The 23940-nt window shown below is 41.0% G+C and overlaps 1 protein-coding gene across 2 annotated transcripts in view; it reads right to left on the reverse strand.

Annotated features, from left to right (window-relative positions):
- LOC119186086 (decapping and exoribonuclease protein) overlaps positions 1–23363 on the reverse strand; it is a 72035-nt gene extending 48672 nt beyond the window's left edge. For both annotated transcript variants that reach the window (XM_075896082.1, XM_075896083.1), the window contains exon 1: positions 22951–23363. In XM_075896082.1, coding sequence (XP_075752197.1) covers positions 22951–23345 — 395 coding nt within the window. In that variant the 5' untranslated portion in view covers positions 23346–23363. The remainder of the gene's footprint in view (positions 1–22950) is intronic.
- Between the last annotated feature and the right edge of the window lie 577 nt (positions 23364–23940).

A 23940-nucleotide genomic window follows, 5' to 3' on the forward strand; every position in this document is an offset into this window, starting at 1 on the left:
GTCTCCGCAGCTTCGCTCCTAAAAATCTGGATCTTACCTGGAATCGAACACAAACATGCTGCGTGACAATCAGCTGTTCTACCACGAAGCTGTGCCTTGTCATGAAACTGCTTTGGAAGAGAGCAACATGCAGTCGTAAGTTCATTGCAACTGCTATTGTGACTGTAATTATGGCAATATAATCTTACAACAATGCAATGACCTAGGAAAAATTGCTGTAGAAGTTTTGATTGGTTTATTAGGAAATCGCTATTGGTTGTATAGGAAGTCTTTAGGGCAGTATGGCGTGCATAACGATTGTATTGCTACCCATAGGAACCGATAGACACACGTATTATATTTTTTATTGAGAAATATGAGTTGTATTAGTCAAATAGGTGTCACCAAAAGGGACAAACATCCACACTTACTGGTTTTTTATTGAACAAATAGTACTTACATGGGTCAAATGGGTGTCACTAATTAGAACCAATAGCCACGTGTAATGGTCTTTTATTAGGTAAGCTTGATATATGAGGCTTAACGTCTGACAACCACCGTATGATTATGAGAAACGCCATAGTGAAGGGCACCAGATATTTCTACCACCTTGGGTTCTTTAACGTGCACCCAAATCTGAGCACACAGGCATACAGCAGTTTCGCCTTCATCGAAAATGCAGCCGCTGCAGACGGAATTCGGTCCAGCGACCAGCTGGTCAGCAGCCGAGTACCTTAGCCACTAGACCAGTATGCCAGGCCCTTTCATGAGGCTAATAGGAGTTGTAATGGTCAAGTAGGTGTAGCTGATCAGTTTCTTATTGGGTCAATGGGGTGTTAATAAGACGAATACTAGTTGTGTAGGTAAAAAGCTACCACCAATTATTACATAATGATTAAATAGACTGCGTTTTGGCCCAATAGCTCCTACTTATTTTAGTTCAATGCTGGACCAATGGAAAGGGTATTCCTTTTGTTGAAACTATACATAGCTATTGGCCTGATAACTGGCAGTTATTAACCTTTCATTGTTACAATATCTGGAAGTGATGTCTCTAAAAGAATCTTTATAGAGTGGATATCCGTTTGTCGACCTACTGTTAGCATTTTATGTAAGCTTGTGCAGAGAAGTACAAAGATTAAAAGAAGGAAGCACTCGTAACCCAATCACAAGTAAAAAGAATAGATAGGAAATATGGGGAAATGTTCAGAGGAGTTTGGGGCACCGATTGACCAGAGTTATACAGCACCACGAGAATGCAGACAGTGGGCCGGTCAGTGAGCTACGCTGGTGCTATAAGAGATCACGAACGACACAACCATTAGGCGAGAAATCATCGGGACGAATTCCGTAAATCGACCCTAGTAAATCATGCCAGAGGACAACCTGCAGACGCACGATGCTTGGGAAGAAATCGACATCACAGACACCATAAATATCACGGAGGAAGGAATGCTGTTTCCTTCCTCCATATTAACAATGAAGGAACTGCCACGAGACCACAACCGGCATACAGCCAGCCCTTGACAAAAAAAAATCTGATGATGTGTGGCTTATAACGTTTGGCGCTGCATGTTAGATTTTCTTTTCTACATGTTCCTTGGTTCAGCAGGCTAAGTCATGAGCTAAACTCAAAAAAGCTTCAGATATTATTTACATTTGACAAAAATCTATGCCAAGCAATTTCAGTTGTGCTACAAAAATACAGGAGAAAATGTAAATCTGCATACGCGATCAATTGTGCAATAAGAGTGCCATCCACGCATGGACAATCCAAGAGGATGAGGCGAGCCTGTGGCCAAATTAAGCCGAAACGTTCAGTGTTTGCACGTGCGTGTTATGGATGAAAGGTTTCTTGCCTCAGCGCAGGCTTCGTAAAATCTTGATGCTCTAGTGTGCTTTTTTGACGATAATGTGATGAATGTGCTCTGTCAGCGCCAGGATTGGAGCTTCTCAGCCAGCAATATCTACTAAAAAAAGTGGCACCAAGAATAGTGACAAGACGAAAAACAATGTTACTTCTTGTACTGTGTCCTGATTGTTTGTTGAGTTTAAACATTTATCACCTTACCGTTTTTCCTAATTAAAAACGTTGGGTGAAGCCGAAAGGCCAGAAAAACAAGTCTATTATCCTCCGCCTCTGGTATGACAGCGATAGCAACTGTGCCTTGATCGGAATCCCAGACGGTGTAATAGATGTTGAATTAGTGATCACGTATAGCGTTGCCGTTTGTTTTTGGGTTTTTCAATGTGTGGCAAAGAAAACAAACACATGGTTAAGGTGAAGGACTGGAGCACTGCTAGCGAGGGTAGTGGAAGTCTTTCAAATCACGAAAAGCCTTTGTGCACTGTATGTACAATATGCGTTTTGACCCCAAAACGCGTTTATCACCTCGCAATAAATGCTTTAGTCATTATGCTTTCTATGACGCAGTGAGGTACAATTGGCACATCAAACATGTTCGGTTCGTTATTACGTCAAAACAATCGCATACATTCCACACGACCATTTCAATGTAAGCGTAGATATTACAATGCCGTGATTGCCGTGATTCATAAATGTTGTATTAACTACAAAATCATGCAACTTGCGGCTTCTGTGTTATCAAATACTCATGGCAATATATATATATATATATATATATATATATATATATATATAGTATAGTAGATCCTCCGTGAGCGGTCACAACGTGGTTTATTTCGACGTTTCGGCCTAGAGTCTGGCCTTCATCATCATATATATATATATATATATATATATATATATATATATATATATATATATATATATATATATATATATATATATATATATTCTGTGTTATCAAATACTCATGGCAATATATATATATGTATATAGTTATAAACTTCGAAATTAGTGCAGTATAGGAAACAAAACAATAAAATATTTATTTAATCCTAACAGTTTCGGGTGGTGGACCAGCCTTCTTCGGAGGATGTAAATGAAATGGTACAAGTTCCCGTAGCAGAGGGTCACGGGAGAGGGTCTGCTACGGGAACTTGTACCATTTCACTTACATCCTCCGAAGAAGGCTGGTCCACCAGCCGAAACTGTTAGGATTAAATAAATATTTCATTGTTTTGTTTCCTATACTGCACTATTTTCGAAGTTTATAACTTTTATTACGGTAGCCGGAAGAAACTCTGATCATCTATTTCATCTCTCTCTCTCTCTCTCTATATATATATATATATATATATATATATATATAGAGAGAGAGAGAGAGAGGGAATATATATATATATATATATATATATATATATATATATATATATATATATATATATATATTTTCAAGTAGGTTCTCCTTCGTGTGGACAGTAACAAAGAAAGCGTATATTTCGCCAGTATCGGTCAGCCTCTGGCCTTCGTCTGCAATGAGGGTACATCCTGTTCGCTTTAACACTAATATTTTAAGAAAAAGCATGAAAGAAAATACGAACTCACGACGTCCCTCGCATAACGTAGTGAACGCTGGAAGCTTTTCTATTTTTTTCTTTTGTCATTTTTTCTGTGTATCCCGTAAAATCTTATAATATATATCAATATATATAATCATTATCTTATGGTATATCTGTTTTTGCATAAATTGCTTCGAAAATACTTCGTGCTAATATATATATATATATATATATATATACATATATATATATATATATATATATATATATATATATATATATATATATATACATATATATATATATATATATATATATATATATATATATATATATATATATATATATATATATATATATATATATATATATATATATATATATATATATATATATATATATATATATATATATATATATAAGTGAAAGAAGTGTATACCTATAGGCGCTCGTTTTTCTGTGTTTTGACACAATATTATTAAGATCTAAGAGAAAGTAATGCCAAAAAATGTATAGGGGAAGTTATTACAACCAATGGAATGTAAATAAGACGAAAGAAAAGTGGGTGAAAAAATAAGCAGCCGTGAGCAGGATATATATATATATATATATATATATATATATATACATATATATATATTCATAATCTGATGGTGCATCAATTTTACCATGAAGTGCTGGAAAATTACTTCATGCTAAGGTAAAAGTTGTAGGACTTCAACGCTGGAACGCTATCTAGTGAGGCTAGTCTAGCTGTCCCATATTCCAGGAATCAGAGGGTGTTCAATGGGATGTAATAGAGCTAAGCGAAGTTAGGAAGACACGTAAGGCTTTTACAGTGCCGAAAAACGGACATGTTCTCTGCTACCATGGATTAGTTGACAAAAAGAACTGGGAGTGAGGTTTCTTGTGCACAAGAATATTGCTGGCAACATAGAGGGATGCTGTAGCATGAGTGGGAAGGTAAGTATCATATTTAGGTTAACAAAAGGTACAAGATGAAGGTGGAACAGGCCTACGCACCTACATCAAGCAATGATGATAATCTGGTTGAACCCTTCTATGAAGACGTAGAATCAGCCAAGAATAGAGTAAAGTAAGAGTATACTATTCTGATGGGCGACTTTAATGCAAAAGTAGGCAAGAAACAGGCAAGATACCATGCAGTGTAGGAGTATGGAATGGCTCAAGAAAGGCCAGGGGGGAGTTAGGCGAGTTCACATAACGTAATAACTTGCTGATCTTGAGTACGCTCTTCAGAAAACAGGCTAACCATAAGTGGACGTGGCGAAGTCCTAATGAAGCCTATTTCATTCTGTGTGTGCAGACAGAATAAAATAGACTTCATTTTGTGTGCACACACAGGTATTGTACATGACGTTAATGTATTTGGCAAGATCTGATTCAGTGACCATAGAATGTTAAGGGCTGCTTTCACCTTGATTTAAAAATAAGCAAATATAAAAACTGGTACGCGAAAATAAATTCATAAAGTAGCTATAGGAGCGAGAGTAAAGAAAGTCAAAATCTCAATTCAGAGTAAATTCGAGGCACTAAACGAAGTAACCGGCGTTAGCGCTGACACAATGAATGATAATCTTACTAACATCATAAACAGTGTGCAATGAAAGTCGGAGGTTCAGTCACTAGACACGACCCTGGGAAAATATCGCAGAAGACGAAAGAAGAAAACTTATTACGAGACGAGAAACCATAAAAGCCTCAAATGCAACCGACAAAATAGAGCTAGTGGAGCTTCCAAAGTAAATCAATAGACATAAGGTAGCCGAAGTCAGAAGGTATAGCTTGGAGAGAATTGAGCAGGCTGTGAAAAGCGGCAGAAGCCCAAAAGTCGCAAAGGCAAACTTGTGAATAGGCGAAAATGGATGTATGCATTAAAGAACAAGGAAGGCAATGTCATAACCAATATGGATAGGATAGTCGAGAGGACGGAGGAGTTCTACAGAGAGCTGTGCAGAAGCCAAACCAACGAGGATGATATCGTGAGAAACAATAATAGTTTAGAGGAATCGGCCATCCTACCAGTATTGACAGGGGAAGTAAGGAAATCCCTAGAAGTAATGTAAAGAGGCAAAGTAGTTGGTGAGGATAATGTAACAACGATTGATTGATTGATTGATTGATTGATTGATTGATTGATTGATTGATATTTGGGGTTCAACGTCCCATACCACCATAAGATTATGAGAGACACCGTAGTGGAGGGCTCCGGAAATTTCAACCACCTGGAGTTCTTTAACGTGCACCTAAATCTGAGCACACGGGCCTACAAAATTTCTGCCTCCATTGGAAATGCAGCCACCGCAGCCGGAATTCAAACCTGTGACCTGCGAGTCAGCAGAATGTAACAACGAACCTTCTGAAAGATGGCGGAGGAATTGTGTTAGAAAAACTGGCCACCTTATAAACGAAGTTTCTCTTGACGGAAAGGGTACCAGAATCTTGGAAAAACGCCACCATCATCTAAATTCGTAAGAAAAGAGATGCCAAGAACATAAAAATTACAGGCCGATCAGCTTACTGTCCGTTCTCTACACAATATTTGCAAAAATAATAGCCAATAAATTAGGGCGACATTAGAGTTCCTTCAACTCAAGGACCAAGTAGGGTTTTCTACAGACTACTCCACAGTAGATCATATTCATAATATTAGGATAATAGAGAAATGTTGAGAATACAACCAACATCTATACATAGCTTTCACAGATTTCGAGAAGGCGTTTGACTCAGTCTAGACATCAGCAGTAATGCAGGCACTACGGAATCAGGACAGTGAAGAATCCTACATAGGCATGCTGAAAAAAAATCTGCTGTGAATCCACAGCCACCATAGTTCTCCACAATGGAAGTGACAGAATCTAAATAAAGAAGGGTACAAGGCAGGGAGACACGATCTCTTCAATACTATTCACCCCGTGTTTGCAGGAGGCTTTCGTCACCCTACATTAAGAAGAGTAAATGGAAAATATCTTAGTAACCTGAAATTTGCTGATGACATTGCTTTGATAATCAATTCAAAAGACGAATTTACAGCTCATCATTACAGAACTTGACACAGATAGCAAGAAAAGTAGGTCTGAAAACAAGTACGCACAAAACAAAAATGGTGTGCAACAGTCTCAGCAGAAAACAGCACTTTGCGGTAGGTGGAGAGACGATGGAAGTTGTAAATAAATTTGTCTACTTATGACAGGTAGTAACTGCGGAGCCCAATCATGATAGTAAAATAAATAGAAGAATAAGGATGGGGTGGATCACATTCGGTAAGCATTCTCTAATCATGAATGGTAACCTGCCACTAACCCTGGAGAGGAAAGTATATAACAGCTGCATCTTGGAGCAGAAACCTCGATGCTTACAACGAGAGTTTGGCTTAAATTGAGCATGAAGCAGCGAGTGATGTAAAGGAAAATAATGGATGTAATCTTAAGAGACAAGAAGAAAGCAGAGTGGGTCAGGGAACAAAGTGATGTTAAGATATCATATTTGAAATCCAGAAAAAGAATTGGACATAGGCTTGGCAGGCATGTAGGACGTAGGCAGGATAACCGCTGGTCATTAAGTGTAAGTGACTGGTTTCCCAGAGAAGGCAAAACGCACGAGGTGGAGACAGGAAGTGTTAGCAGCTGATGAGATTAAAAAGTTCTCAGGTGTAACGTGGAAACAAAAAGCACTAGACCAGTACAGAACGCGGTCTTTAGCGTTATTGTATCCGCTATTGCAAGCAGCGAAATATGGACCAAGTAAGAAACGCAATTTATAGAAAAGAGTCATTGCTTTTACGTAATGTTTGAAATATCCATTCTTCGGGGTTTTCCGAAGATTGACAGGTCGCCGGTGTGACTTTAAAGGACGCTCTGACGCTCAGCCACCCCCTTGAGCTGATAATATCACTCATAAAAATCTTCTTCCTCTGTGATTGCCCATGCGGGGAACGAAACATTTGATGAACGGAACATTAGTTGATCAGCTAGATGAATACATCACGTAAGGTTTATAAGCTAGATGAATCACCTAAGCTTATCAGCAAAATAATACAGATGACTTAACGAACACGCACTCATGGTCGCTTACAAAGCTTCAGCGGTAGTGAGCTATAGTTTCGCCGTGCGACGTCCTGGTTGTTTACTCGGGCAGGAAAAATGTGAAATTACACCAGAAAACCATGAAACTAGAAACGGCAAAAAGAAAAATAACGCACGGAATAAGCTTTCTTGACAACAATGCGAACAACTTTGAGCATAATAACTATAAATTTTGATACAATGTTTTTCTTTATGCTACGTGCCCGGACTACACGCAAAAGTGCCGTAAAAAAGTGCATGCGTCGAGTCTGGGCTGCCGCTGAAAGTTGTCTTAACGTAAAGAAGTTGTGTGCAGTTACGTTTCAAAGCATTCTGTGGAATGCACTCTATCACCGTTTGTACACTTGGCGTTCAATATTCGTTTTGCTTATTGTTATTTGCGAGTGCGCCTACGTGTCAGTTATTGAGCTTTTGAACAAGCGACTCTGACCTTGAACACTTTCACATACAGAGTCGGAACGTTTGCGGTAATTGCGCAGATCTAAGCAAAAGAAAAAAGAACACTTTTTAGTGCACAAATATATTTTCCCCCGAACTTTTTTTATTAGAAAGACAAGTCATAATCAGTGCAAGTTTGATCAGTGATGTTTTATTCGCAGGGATCGTTGGTAATGAAATCGATTACTTTGTGTATAGTGTTACACTAAGCCATCACGCGTAGCTATAGCAACACTTCATGCCACTGCAGTAAGGCCAAGCTGCAGTGCCTCAGTACAAATCATTGCCTTTAAATCAGTCTTTCAGGCGACCTTTTTTATTAGGCTACAACTTTCATGGGACATATAATAATTACTTTATAAAGCTGCATTTGTAGATTCCTGCAGTGAAGATGCGCTGATTAAAATTTATGACCATAGAGTAATGACAGGAATAATGACCGTCACTTCATTTTCGATAAATGTAATGGTGATGTGGTAACTTTAGTAAGTGGTAACGCATTCCTTTTGTTTTACGTAACGCATAACGTGTTTATATACTTTTTACCGTAAGGAATAGAGCACTGGTTGAGTCATAGAGTTTCCAGAATATACTCTAGAGGGAACTCTGGTGCTAGTGTCTATGGGAGTTGCAACGCATGGCACTTCAGCGAGCATGGAAGTTATAGGTATGACATGAATTTGCCTAGTATTCGTACTTTACGTTCGTTCTGGCTTCGCGTGGCTTGAAGCTGCTTTTTCACAAAACAACAATCGGCAAATGTTCGGCCGTTTCGCTTCACCACCTAAATATTCTAGCCTTAGCACTTCGAATCAGGTCACAAAGTGAAAAATGGTTTGTGCTTTTTAAATTTTTCATTTTCGTGAAACTCTGCGCGTTTTCGCCGACCGGATTTGGCAGCAGGCATTGCAGCTTGTTTGTCATGAGCACCAAGAACGCAAGCATCATTTTAAATACGAAGCCTTTCTTAGCGAACTTCGGCGACTTTGAATATATATATATATATATATATATATATATATATATATATATATATATATATATATATATATATATATATATATATATATTGTGAGCGCTGATTATGTACTTCATCGGAAAATAGTGTGAGCGCTGACTATGTACTTCATCTTCATCTGTATGACCAAGCCATTGTAGTGATCATCATCGTATGTCACGCGGGCTGGCTCTCTGGCTCGTGCGTCTGGATTAAAGAAGGATAACCTGGTTTCTGCCGTACCGGACGTGGTCTCATAATATATATATATATATATATATATATATATATGTATATATATATATATATATATATATATATATATATATATATATAGATATATGTGTGTGTGTGTATGTGTATATGTGTATATATTTATATATATTTATATATACACACACACACACACATATATATATATATATACATATATATATATATATATATATATATATATATATATATATATATATATATATATATATATAGCCCCCTACGACATTTAGCTCTCCTGCCCGTTTGGATAATGGTATCAATACCAAACTTGGTATGATATAATATGACGGTGTCATGAAGATAACTGAGTAGTCATAACATGAAAATCATGGCATATATATCATAAACGTCATGATTCACATGTCATGGTCCTGCTGTTTTGCGGTGGTTTTATTAACATGATAATTTGCAATACTGATACGGTATGAAATGACTGCACGGCGAACGCAAGCGACAGACCCTAACATCAAAATTATGACATGCCTGTCCTATGACAACATAACTACATGTCATACTCATAATATGCTCGTGGCTGTTTCGCTAGCTTTGCATATACCGAATTTGGTATTACGGGACGTGAATTGATTTGTGGGGTGTAACGTCCCAAAACCACCATATGATTATGAGAGACGCCGTAGTGGAGGGCTCCGGAAATTTAGACCACCTGGGGTTCTTTAACGTGAACCCAAATCTGGGCACACGGGCCTACAACATTTCCGCCTCCATCGAAAATGCAGCCGCCACAGCCGGGATTTGAACCGGCGACCTGCGGGTCAGCAGCCGAGTACCTTAGCCACTAGACCACTGCGGTGGGGCTATGGGACGTGAATAGATGACGAAAGAATGTGACTGATGCAAACATGATAATCATGAGATGCTTGTCATGCAAAACGTGACTACATGCTACGCTTATGATGCGTTCACAGACGTTTCATCAGCTTCACATGTACCAAATTCGGTATTACGTGACGCGAACGGAAGACATAGGTAAATGATACGTCTAAACATGATGATCATGACATGCGTGTCATGTGACAACATGACTACGTCCCGCACCCAAGATGCACTCGCAGCCATTTTGCTACCTTCACATATGTCAATATTCGGTATTACGTCACGTGAATGGATGACAAACGTATGTGACTGGTGCAAACAAGATAATCATCATATGCGTGTCATGTAAGAACATTAATATACGCCACTCAAAACGCCAATACAATTCAAAATCAGCTGGCGCGCGTGTGCGCCAGCATTCGTTTTATTGCGCCACGTCGGCGATGCCACGCCAGGCGCTCACACTGTCCCCTAGTAAAGATCAGTGGGTCTGCCCACTGACCTTCATTTTGGGTCTGCATGCTATATACTCGCAGGTCCGCGCCGCGCTGCGTTGCTTTGAAGAATGCACGTTTGAGAGCACACTGCGTTTTACAGACTAGGTTCTCATAACCTGAACACTGTAGGGTGACCCACGATAAAAAATTCATGGAAAAATTGCAATGACAAATGGCAAGACGAAATAGTATAAACAGAACAATGCACATAACAGGGTATATAGCAAAACAACAAAATGAATAAAACATAGTAATTGATACAACTACAACAATACGAACGCTGTATCACAAATCAGAAAGAACTACATAGAATAATTTATAATGTTCGTAGATACAAAGTTTTTTTTTGAATGTGTATAGGTCAGCTGTATGTTTAGGTCAGTATAAATTTTTGTATGTAGTATAGGTCAGTATAGGAATAGGTATTTGAATGTGTACAGGTCAGTATAGTACAGTAGGGAAATAAAGTTCCATAACGAAATGGCTGTGAATGACAATGACTTTATGCCGTAATTAGTGTGAACTCGGTGTAGCAGTAAACTTCCTTCTACTGCAAAGCGAGTGCGGTTGGTATTTTCTAGTAAGTCACAGTTAATGAGATGCAAAGTTAGCCGACAGTTGATTATAATAAAAATAAACAAGTACAATAAAATACATTAAACTTACTAACACACAAAATATTGTATTGTTTAAGCAATGAAATAGCGTTAGAACGACGAGAGATGAAAGGGATAAAGCAGATGGCTCGATTGTGTATGTGTGGCATACATGAGATGTAAGAATGGTAGGTAATCCTGCAGGTATTTATGCCATAGTTAAAATTAGTATAGATGAATAAGAAGTAGAGTGATAAGATTTAGGGGTCTTGTCTAAATTAGAGGTCTTGTCAAAATTAGGCGTCTTGTCTAAACGTACACCAAGAAAGGAAACAGAATCGCAAGAATCGATAGTATTAGGACCCTATGTTACAGCAGCAAAAGAGAACAAATGTTTTTGAGTTGATCTGAACAACATAAAGAGAGATTTAGAGGGGTTTATATTAAAGTAATTGTTGTTACACCATAAAGCCACATATTTCAGTACATAGTTTAGTTTGAATATTAAAGATGGAACTGCTTTGGCTTTACACGATACTGTGGGGTCGTCAGCGTACAACACACAGTGGGCAGACCATATCACATAAGGGAGATCATTTTTTTATAAATAACAAACAAGAGGGGGCCAAGAATGGACCCTTGCTGAACACCTTGATTAGTAATCTTAGTGCTAGAGTAAGAGCCACTGGTAAAGACCACATTTTGTTGGTTAGACAAATAACATTCTAGAAAGTTCAAAGGTGCCCGGTGATACCATAAGATTCTAGCTTATTCAAGGGAATGGAGTGAGTGAGCGTGTCGAATGCTTTTGTTAAGTCTAAAAATACTGAACCCGAGCAGTTACCGCTGTGGATGGAATGTGTGATGAAGTCAAAGAAAGCAGAGCATGGTTAGTGGAGCTTCTATGACGAAAGGCAAACTGGGAACGCTTTACAACATTAAATTTTGTAAGGTAAGTATTAAGATGTTTAACAAACTGATGTTCAATTAGTTTGCCTAATGATGGAACAATAGATATATGCCCATACTTTTAATTGAAGCTTTATCACCCTTCTTAAAAATTGGTATGGCCTTTGCACGCTTTAATGAGTCGGAAAACGAACCCTAAAGAAGATGAGGTCAATTATAAAGGTTAAGGGCAGAGAAATGATATTAGCAATCATCTTTAAATGACACGCACAAATGTTATCCAAACCAGGAGAAGTATTTACAAGATTGCCAATAGCTGATACGATTTCGCCAGCTGAAGAGGGAAGAGAAAAAATGAGTAAAGTAAGCGTGGTAAACCAGGTGAAGGAACATTTATAGAACAATTAGATGAGGGACAGAAATCTTCAGAAAACGCATTAGCAATGTCGTCAGAATGACAATAAGTAGTGTTATGGTAAGTGATTTTCGTTATGGGCAGGTTCATTGCACGTAAATTTAAGAATTCATTAAGCAGTTTCCATTGTTTTTAGGATGCTTTTATTCTTCAAAAAATTTTCATTATAGTAAAGTTTCTTGGCACGTTTTAACAAAGAGTTGAGAATATTACAATAACTTTTATAATGAAGTGCCAAGGTGTTATTAAATGGTCGCCTCTTCACTTTCCTATAGAGAATATGCTTTTTTCTTAGACTCATTAATAAGGCAGATATCAACCAAGGGCTTTGAAGCTTTTGGCTTTTCTTGTGCGAGCAAAGATATAAGTACTGGCAGAAGTAGCTTCCGAGGATGAGAAAAAAAATGTATCAACCGCTGATTGAGGATCTATTTGTGAGCGAACTTCGGACCAGTCACATTTTGAAATAGCAAAGATGAAACTTACTTTGTGAAAGCGGGTGGTAGTAAAGACTGTTTTGATTCGAGCTATAGGGCTATCAAATGGGATGAAGATAGGATAATGATCAATAAAGTCGACATGTAATACTCCAGATAGTTTAGGACGGAATTCAGAAATAAAAATATGATCTAAAAGAGTGTTGGAGCCACGTGTGTTAGATCTAGTATGCGAATCAATGAGGCACATTAACCCGTACCCTAGAAGGCAATCATTATAGGAAATGGTAATATTCGAATAAGCATCTAATATGTTAATGTTCATATCGCCTACCAACACTAAGTTTATGTTCTCTAGGAATAAATTATACAGAATGGTCTCAAGAGCCGATAAGAACTGAGAACGTGAAGAAGGTGAGCGATAGGTAGAACCAAGTACTAGATTTTTTTATTCTGTGTAAAATGAGGCTGCTCAAATTCTATCAAAACTGATATGCAATATGGAATGGCAGTTGAAAAATCCAACCTGTGACTATATTTGTTTTCAGAGTAAATGAAAATAGCTGAGCTACCATAGGCGTGAGACACACGGTGACAATACTCAGACTTGTACGACATAAAACCACACAAGTCAGAATCGACATCGGAAAGCCAGGTTTCCAATATACATATGAATGAAAAAAGGTGTCTCGTAGAATGAATGAAATCCCTAATGTTATCATGATTCCTTCACAAGCTATGTGCACTGAAATGAGCCAGAGAGCGATGTTCATCTGAGAGTAATGAAATAAATTCATCAGCAGAAAAGGACTTGATTGAAAAACACTCGCCAAGGACAGAAACTGAGTGAGAAAAATAAATAAAAAAAATTGGCAGATCCCACGTACAGTGGGAATCGATGACATACCAAGCACGATTGGGAAAGGTTGATAAGTGACTTTAAATTCAGCACAATGCTACGAGGTGGAAGTAAATGATGCCGTACATAACTTCCGTGTCATGATTATAATCTTTGGACGTGTCGTTTACCTTGGCCCTTTATTCACGTCACGTGATACCAAATTTAGTATATGTGGAGCTAGCAAAACGCCGGCGAGCACGCTATGGGTGTGGCATGTTGTCATCTTCTTCCATGACATGCGTGCGAAAATTACAATGTTTGCACCAGTAATATATTTTGTCATTCATTGACGTCACGTAGCACCAAATATGGTACATGTAGTTTTAGCAAAACGGCCACGAGCGCATCATGAAAGGCCCAATATACTCCAGTGTAGCGTTGACGCACGTGCACGCTGGGCACAGTGTCGTAGGTTAGCAAAACACAAGCACTCCATAGTCGGAAGCCAGACGCGACCAGCGCGACCAGCGTCCATCGGTGCATCCCGACGGCAGCCGGCGCGAAATGCCAAATGCTGCAATTCGTGCCGATGCGTTACCCAGACAACACTGCGTCTCCCTGTTTTCACGATGGAGAGACGACGGAAACGCTGAAACGCATATGCGTCAAAGCAATGCCGCGTGGTGCGTGCCTGCGAATATTTGGCAACGCCGGCGTGACGCAATGAAATGAACACAGACGGGTACGCGCGCCGCGACAAGCCGAAATGTATTGGCGCCTTGACGGTGGCATGTAGTCATGTTCTCACATGGCAAGCATGTTATTATTATCATTTTTTGCGCCAGATATATACCTTCGTAGTCCATTGACATCACGTAATGCCAAATTTGGCATATGTGAAGCTAGCGAAATGGCCACGAGCGTATCATCAGTTTGCCATGTAGTCATGCTGTTACATGACGCACATGTTGTGATTATCATGTTTAGATGTGTCATTTACCTATGTCGTCCATTCGCGTCACGTGATACCGAGTTTGGTACTTATGAAGCTAGCGAAACGGCCGCGAGCGCATCATGAGCGTAGCATGTAGTCATGTTGTTACATGACACGCATCTCATGTTTTGCATGCTTGCACCAGTACCATACCTTCGTCATCCATTCACGTCCCATAATACCGAATTCAGTATATGTGAAGCTAGCGAAGCGGCCGACAGCGCATCATGAGCGTGGCACATAGTCATGTGTTTACATGACACGCATCTCATGATTATCATGTTTGCACTAGTCACATACCTTCGTCATCCATTCACGTACCATAATACCAAATTTGGTATAGGTCACGCTAGCCAAATGGTCGCGAGCGCATCATGAGCGTAGCAAGTAGTCATGTTGTTACATGACATGCATGTCGTGATTTTCATGTTATGGTTGGTCACTTGTGTTTGCCATGCAATCAAGTCATACCATACCAGTTTTTCAACATGTCATGTGAACGAAAGCACCACAAGAGCTGCAAGACCATGAAATGTAAATCATGACAATCATGGCATACACATCATGATTTTCATGTTATGACTAGTCACATTTGTTTGTTATTCATGCAGTCGTGTAATGCCATACTAAGTTTGGTATCGATACCAGTATCGAAATGGCCAAGACAACTAAAAGTCGTAGGCGGCTAGATAGATAGAAACGCTCAAAGTCGCCGAAGTTCGGGAAGAAATGCTTCGCATTTAAAAAAGGTCTTAGAATTGATGACAGACAACTCAGTCAAAAACATGAAGGTCGTTCCCGGACTTTATAATGAACACTTTGCTGCTACTAGTGTGACGAGTCTTAATCTGGGAGTTGTTCATCCTTAAGAACTGCCAGCTCCTTTCCTTCTTCAGAGCTAGTGCATTCGAAAACAAACGGTTGTTTTCGAAAGTGAGGTGATCATTTACAAACACTGGAGCATCAGTGGAACCATTAAAGCCAATTTAGCCACTATGCAGACGGGATTTGTGAGCACTACGCACAAACTCGCCTTTCTTGTCATGGCAACAAAAGCGAGTAGTAATGTTCTTCTCTTTGGACTTTGTGGCCACACATGGACAACGTCCCAGTCAGAGGGAGAAACAGAGCAGCTGATGGCATCGCCAATAGTTTTCACGATTGCAAGGCAATTTTGATGACGACGACGACGACGATGATGATGATGATAATTAGTAATACTTTACAGCTGCATTTGTAATACTAGGAATCTCACAAAGGAAAGTGGAAACTGTGCTTGGCTCATGATGCACACTTAAAAAGTATGTGGGACTCTTTTCAGGCGCTTGTGCTTTGCCATATATATGAATCTTGAGCTTTGCCACGTATACGAAGAGAGACGGGTGACCCTCCTGATGGGTCAGAGTCGGCGTGCTCTAGGTGCATCCTCTGACCTTCTTAAAAAGAGCGAAAGACTGTCTTGCAAAAGATTACATTACCTCTTCTTAGGAATTAGTTGACTCCCGCTGGCGATGCTTCTACGTGGGTCAAGCGACCCCACAGCTATTTTAAACTGCTCAATTGACCCATGCCCTACTTTTGTGCGACTACTGGAGGAAATGGTGAAGTATTCATTCAAAGCAACTCTAACAATATTTGCCGTTGTGGCCAGCAACCACAAATAAAAGTTGTTCACTTTTCGCATTACTTCAATAAAACTTGTTAAAACAACAATGTTTCATGCAGAGTAAAACAAAAAGCGCAAATATATTGTATATAAATCACAATTAGGGGGATGAGGTATTTCTCAGTTACATGTTTGCAAGAGCATAGCAACCAAAATTCCTGTGATGTGCAAAATGTCAAGACATTTGGAATAAAGTGCATGTATAGACATTACGTTTTCAAATTTATTCCTTATAGTTAAAAATAAATAAATAAAGAAGTGGTGATTTCAGGAGGAATGAAATTGTGACTTGTTATACTGTCGCTGCTGTTCAGTGTGAGCAGCGATGAAAAATGGAACCTAAAAAGAAAGAACAACGCGATATAAAGATGAGAAAACGAAATAGTAGAGTCTGCAAAATCCAAGTAATATTCAAACACACATAAAAAAGACTTATATATATATATATATATATATATATATATATATATATATATATAAGGGAGAGAAGTGTATACCTAAGGGCTCGTATTTCCGTGTTTTAACACAATATTCATGAGATATAACAGACAGTAATGCCAAGGAATGTACAGGGGAAATTATTAGAACCAATGGAATGTAAACAAGAAGAAAGAAGAAAGAAAAGTGGATGAAAACATTACCAGCTGCTCACAGCTGGTAATTTTTTCATCCACTTTTCTTTCTTCTTTTTCCTTGTTTACATTCCATTGGTTCTATTAACTTCCCCTGTACATTCCTTGGCATTACTGTCTGTTATATCTCATATATATATATATATATATATATATATATATGCTGTTATCGTGCAAGACACCACCTCGAAATTGTAGTGTTTGTAACACCTTACTAGGTACCAAACTAGCACCTCAAGATGACGTTGGCTTCTTTCGCGCACTAAGCGCAATTATTATAGTCTCATTTGCTTAGGTGCCACTCAACTCTTGTCCTGCATCGTCTTGTCCAACAAAAGGAAATGCAGGTACGACTGCCTCGTTGACAGGGCGAATGCCACTGTTGATTTTCTCATCACTAGTGGTGGGGCACTAAACCGTAATAACACCTTCGTTTCCCCGAGTGTAGTTGTAAACTAGTGATGATGCTGGAGAATCGATGCGGGGAGTAACCAACACCTAAACACACCCATATTGATTAGGTTTATTTCCACTACACTTGGTTCAAAATACCGTTACTGTGTAGAAGCATTTGACACGAGTGTTAGTTTATATCTAGTTCGTCACAGAAAAAAACTTTTCACGTGAAAAAAGGGAGGGATATCAATTCACAATGAGCCAGGCTGGTTGATAGAGGAAAAAAGAGTCTAAGGACACCCCACCCCATTTCCACTTTCGTTGCAATTTAGGTGAAGCAAGGTGTTTTGCTGATAATACATTAGGAAGATGGAGGTTTTTCAAGACCTCCAACAGTACCACCCGGAAAAACATTCTTGGCTAGGGCCTGCAAAGGCACTGGCTAGCCCGTATGAAGGCACTACAATTCCGAGAAGCCGATTCAAAGTTTATCAGAATAAGCCCCGGCATATTATGACGACCAAGCCCATCCTCTGACCGTCATGGGCACGTTGTCCGCAGTGATTGACCGAGGTTGTTACAAACGCAACACATCACAGTACCAGCGCTCAAACGACATCACGCGCGGACCGCGACCACATTGATAAGAGTTCATCAATACGATTGAACTGCCGAACATTTCTCCCACAGTCACGTATACTTAGTTTATGCTGTTATAACGCCAAAGATGATTGCAGTTGTTAGCAAATCGCCAAAACAGCAAACATAAACAAGGAAAAAGAGCGCATGGTGGCAGCCGCAACAAAGCTTGCCGTCAATAGTCTTGAGCTTTTGCCGTTACCGGCGAGGCGTGTTATGAACATTTTAAAAGACTACCACACACGTGCTGGCAACATAGCACTGTGTCTGCACCTCAAAATACCGTATTTATACCAACAAAAGTAATTATAGACAGTGCGCCACTGTAGCAAGATTATTTTTTATTCATGTTTTCACTAACAGAAGCACGCTGCACAGACGAGAATTGACGGAAACGTTATTACAATGTAGCCTAAAGTGCATCTCAAAGCGATATCAAGCACTTTTAGCAGTGCAGACACAATCTGCGATCGCATACCAATCACCCTCGTTAAGTGATTGCCTTATTAATTCTATGAGTGATGCAATCACTTACACAACAATGCGCATAGCGGTGTTGACTCGCTACGTGAAAGTTTCAATTCGACATCTGCAAGAGCCCAGCGAAGGCATACTACTGTTGGAAATGGCTCGCTGCCTACTTCTACAGAGCCGCTGCAGACGCCCATCTAGCGCTGTGTAGTTTGTACCTACGAAAACAGTACACTAAAAGTCAACAGGTGCACGTTGTCCATGTCTGCAGCGCCATGAATATTCCTTACTCCAAGCGTCACTTCGAGCGTGGAGCCTGGCATGACCGCCACCGATGATATGCGCATCTTCGCTCCCACTGAAAGCTACAGGAAGCGGGACCACCGCAGCCAACGCAACGCATTTAAAAGATGGAGAAGAGAGAAATAGAGACAGAGGGGCTTACTGATGAAGGCGTCACACCAGCAGTGACACGCGACACACGGTGAGCGGAGAACCCGCCTCAACGACGCCGAACGGTGAACGCGCGATTATGTATGGGTAGAGTGTACAAGAAGTAGTATGGGGTATACGGCGGCCTCATAGACACGGAGCTAATCGAAGCGCGTTTCACGAAAGTGCTGTCTCTGCTAGAAATGAAAACTTTTTGTTTTGCTGGGGGCAAACTTCCTCTTATCCTAACCCAGTGGTCTAACATTTTCTTGCGTCAGGCGTAACCAGTAGTATCTCCCGAACAGTAAAATAGATGGCGCTGTCTCATAGAAGCACATAGAGTAACTGCATATGGTGAACCTTTAGGTTGCAGAGTTGAGCATTTGTTTTCCAACACCACTAGCAACCATGCATTGCAGAGAAGCTGGTGCACAGGCCACACCACTGAAAGTGGTGGCCATCTACCTGGCATCTAACAAGTGGTTGTCGTGCACTCTGTCGATCGTTATCAGGGAACTGGCGCTTTCATTTGCTTTGGATTCATGCCCTTAAGCTTCGACAGCAAAGTAATTGCGCTGCTTCGGCACCATGTTCGCAACACATACTGAAATAATCAATTGAGTGAGCTTAGCCGGGTGCTTCTTGAATATCGGAGGGCCTATATTTTGTGTTTAAGAGTTGTTGCTCATCTTTTATAGCTGGTGCCACTTGACAACACGGTAATAGCGGTGCACGTTATTCGGAACAACTCTACGCCTTTGCGCTTTGCGTTACCGGAGAGACTTAAAAATGGTTTTGAACTTCCGTAGCAAAGTCCCGAAAGCAGCTGTTTCCTCTTTCTTCGCTGGTCGTTGACACGTCACGCACGTCAACTGGCGATCAGTGACATGCTTTGCCTATCGCTGACAGCAGTGTGGGAGCGGGCTAGTTCGTATTCTACGTCTTAAACAGCTGAAGCGCAACGAGGACAAGCTCTTGTCCTCGTGGTTTTCTTAGTTTGTTGTTACTTTTTTGCGCTTCAGCTGCTTAAGCAAATCACCAGCAAAAACAGAGCACGCCTTCGCCGCGTAACTATGGTTGCCAACCAGGAAACATGGCAGACTTACGCGCTGCCCTGCTTCAGTAGGGAGCATATACACTTACTCTAAAGGTACACACAAGCTGTAGTTGAGTTATAATATAATAGATGTCGCTGTACCGATACTCTCCAATTCGATGCTGCGCGGGCTGTGCCTGGGGGCGCGGGGAACAAGTGCTTGTTTGGGTCTCCTGGATCGTCGTCGTACATGTTGGATCATTGGTGGGGCATGGACGAAGCGGAGGGCCGTGGCGGCTCGTGCTCATCGACAGACAGACAGACAGACAGACAGACAGACAGACAGACAGACAGACAGACAGACAGACAGACAGACAGACAGACAGACAGACAGACAGACAGACAGACAGACAGACAGACAGACAGATGGATGGACGGACAGGCGGACAGACGGTCGGACAGACAGACAGACGGACGGACCGACAGGCAGGCAGACGCTTTGTGCCCCAACTCATCATCATGCACTCCGCGGATATGCGGTGATTTTGTTTTTGCGTCCGCCCTCAAATAGGAATCTAGAGAGTACCCGAGAAGGATTAGCGTTTAATATCCTTCATTGAATTCATTTTTTTTTCTTAGTGCGAAGCTTTGTGCGGCTGCTACTCGAATACGCCTCACACGTACTGGAGCCGCATACTAAAGAAAGAAAATAAATATATTCTGCAGCCAAAAGCGTTATTCAGAAAGGCTGGTATGAATGTACCGAATTACTATGACAAGGTAGCTTCTCTAACAGTTAATGCGTGCGCAGAAACGACATGCACACACACAAAAATTTTCTTTAGAGGGATTCTGTGGAACGAGGCTCCGTTTGGCTGGACAATTTGGAAAAGTTTCGGCAACTTTAAAGTATTTGCGTTTATAACTAGTCTTTTATTTATTATAATACTTTACATACGTCATTACTGAATAACGTTTGGGATACAAAATAATAAAGTATGCGAATAAAGCCGAGAACAGCCAGATGGTAAATATGTTAGCGTTTACTTTTAGCTGGCCTGATTCCGATAAACCAAGTAGCCCTCATGCAAGAAATTGAAAAAGCCTTGTCCATAATGGAAGTCTATATATTTTGCCACTATTAAAAGACACGTTTATTCTAGATAAAATGAAAAACATGCGTGTATGTGCCACGTTTTCGGAACAAATTTAAACGGACACTGAAGAAGAGAAAAGTTTTTCTATGATGTGTGAGTTACTAATTCACAATTCCAAAATTACCGCGTTCTTCGTCACAAGATCCTTGGTAAGCACGAAAATGCGCGCAAAAATAAAATGCTGTTGGCGACGCCACCTTGATAATCAGGAAGCAGAAGTCGTCACATCTAGATCCTGACAGAGCCTAGGTAGATCCTTGTAGTTGGGAATGAACTAAATTTATCTCTGAGTGGCCTATAGACAGAACAAAGCAAGTTTTAAAATACTTTGAAGAGCAAGTGCCCTCAATATACGACGAATAACGTTAAAAATGTGTGACACCACAGGCGAAACTTGCGTGAGATTCTGGAATGAAACATGACATTTAGGTTTTAAGAGAGCAGTTTATCAGCTTAAACCAAGGCATTTTTTATCTTCAGAGTTACTCTACGAAATGAAAGAAAGTCTCAGCCCGACCCAACCATCTCCAACACAGGCCCGGCCCTAGGCATAAAGATTGAGGCCCGAGCCTGGCTGCAGTGCAGCCTGCGCTGTGCTCTACCGGGTCACTATACCCCACGACGATGACGTTGATGCAGATGAGGATTACGAACAACGACTGGCTTGTGCAGTATATGAGATCTCGATATGCTCTACAATGCATTTCGTATGATTGGATTGATTGATTTTTGGGGTTTACCATCACAAAACCACCATATGAATATGAGAGACGCCGTAGTGGAGGGCTCCGGAAATTTCGACCACCTGGGGTTCTTTAACGTGCACCCAAATCTGAGTACACGGGCCTACATTATTTCCGCCTCCATCGGAAATGCAGCCGCCACAGCCGGGATTTGATCCCGCGACCTGCGGGTCAGCAGCCGAGTACCTTAACCACTAGACCACCGTGGCGGGGCTTCGTATGATTGGAAAGCACCAACAAGCACCAGGGGAACCTGCCCATACCTCGTATTTGCCAACTTCAGGCTCAATTCGTTACCACAAAGCAGTAATAATGAAGGGAAAATGACATTCAATACTCCACGCAGCATGTCAGTTATAACGAATCAACATCGCACATAACTGTACACCACAGGCGCTCATTTACATGCGTGAGTGTTCCATGTCACGGGTGATCATTGGTTAAAACGAACATTCACACTGCTGCGCCCCCTCACCAGCATTCATTTAGTGGATATGCCGTCATTTTAGCACTTTTCTTTTCAACGTTCTACTTTCTCTGTCTACTTTATCTCTGGTTCACATATTTCACTTGTTCCACTATAACGAGCAGAGTCTTCATACGGCGCTCGCACCTGCTGTACACGGGGGCGTGGCATCCACCACAGTGGAGCAGTAGTTATGACGCTTTGCTGCTGCCCCAAAGGTCACGGGTGCGATCCCTGTCACATTTAGATGGAGGCGAAATGCTAGAAGCCCTTCTACGCTGCTTTGTCAGAGCATGTGAAAGAACACCAAATGGCCGAAATGTCCAGAGCCACCCACAAAGGCATATCTCAGAATGATATCGTGGCTTGAAAACGTAATATTTGTAATAATAATAATAATAATAATAATAATAATAATAATAATAATAATAATAATAATAATAATAATAATAATAATAATAGTATCGTGGGAAGTCGGGGTTGCTAAATTCTTGTGGCGCGTACATACAGGGTGAGTTTCACACGATGGACCACGAGTTACGGGTGGCCTTGAAAAGCCGCACTTACCTATGCCTTTCGTGCCACGCTGCCTCAGCTCCTTGCATCCGGCACGAAGCTATTTGTTCGAGATTATCAAGGGCTTCAGGAACCCAATAAGGCTCTCGTGGCTGCATCTGGTCTCGTCGTACTGCCGTGCTGTAGCCGCGGCTCAGGTTCCACAATGGCTTTAAGGGGATCTCGTCAATCAGGTACTTCCTTTTCACCGGACTGCTGACGTACTGGCGCTCTGGACCCACGAGCGAGAAATTTCTAATCTCGGTTGGTTCACCGAAACTGGGACTCTCATCTCGCCACCAGTCGACGGTGTCGTACACTCTCATGGAAGCGACGCGGTCGCCTGCTATAATGCTGTGTGTTCTATCAGCGCGCCAATCCGACTTTCCCCAAGAGCTCCCCGCCATGCTTGAGACAGTACAAGAGCTTTGTGTCTGTCTGCCTCGCTGGTCGAGGGTTCTTTGCAAATGCATAAGGAAAACATCGCTTGGTGGCGCTGCGACTGCTGACAGGCAGTGCCATCTCTGGTAGACTCATAGAAACCATGCATCACGTGTTCTCCTTGCCCGCCGACGCGCAGCCGCGACTGCCGCTTGCTTACGTGTACGAGCGGATAGGGTGACCAACTCATGAACGAAGGAACTCAGGAGGGGAAGGAGGGTGTACACTTACGTTGGGAGGAGGCGAAATCTCTTTTCTTTATTGCATTATCTTCCTGACATATTTATCGTTTCTTTACTATTGGGTCATCTTGCAATGAAGCTGCCCTCCAGCTCACCACGTGCTCCTCGCACCTCTTGCCCTTCCTGCAGAAGGTACTCGCACAAAGTCCTCGCACTTGACACGGAAGCTCACACCTCTCGCGGCCACCGCTAGCCGTCGCAGTGGGGCCTCGTGCGTGCAATCTTAGTGTTCCGTGTAAGTTGGGCGTGGGTTGGATCAAATCGAGTATCCTAACTGGACAGTCAGAAACAAATCTGGGCACATAGCTGTCCCGACAGG

The sequence above is a fragment of the Rhipicephalus microplus genome, chromosome 5, assembly GCF_043290135.1.
Source record: "Rhipicephalus microplus isolate Deutch F79 chromosome 5, USDA_Rmic, whole genome shotgun sequence".
Lineage (NCBI taxonomy): Eukaryota > Metazoa > Arthropoda > Arachnida > Ixodida > Ixodidae > Rhipicephalus > Rhipicephalus microplus.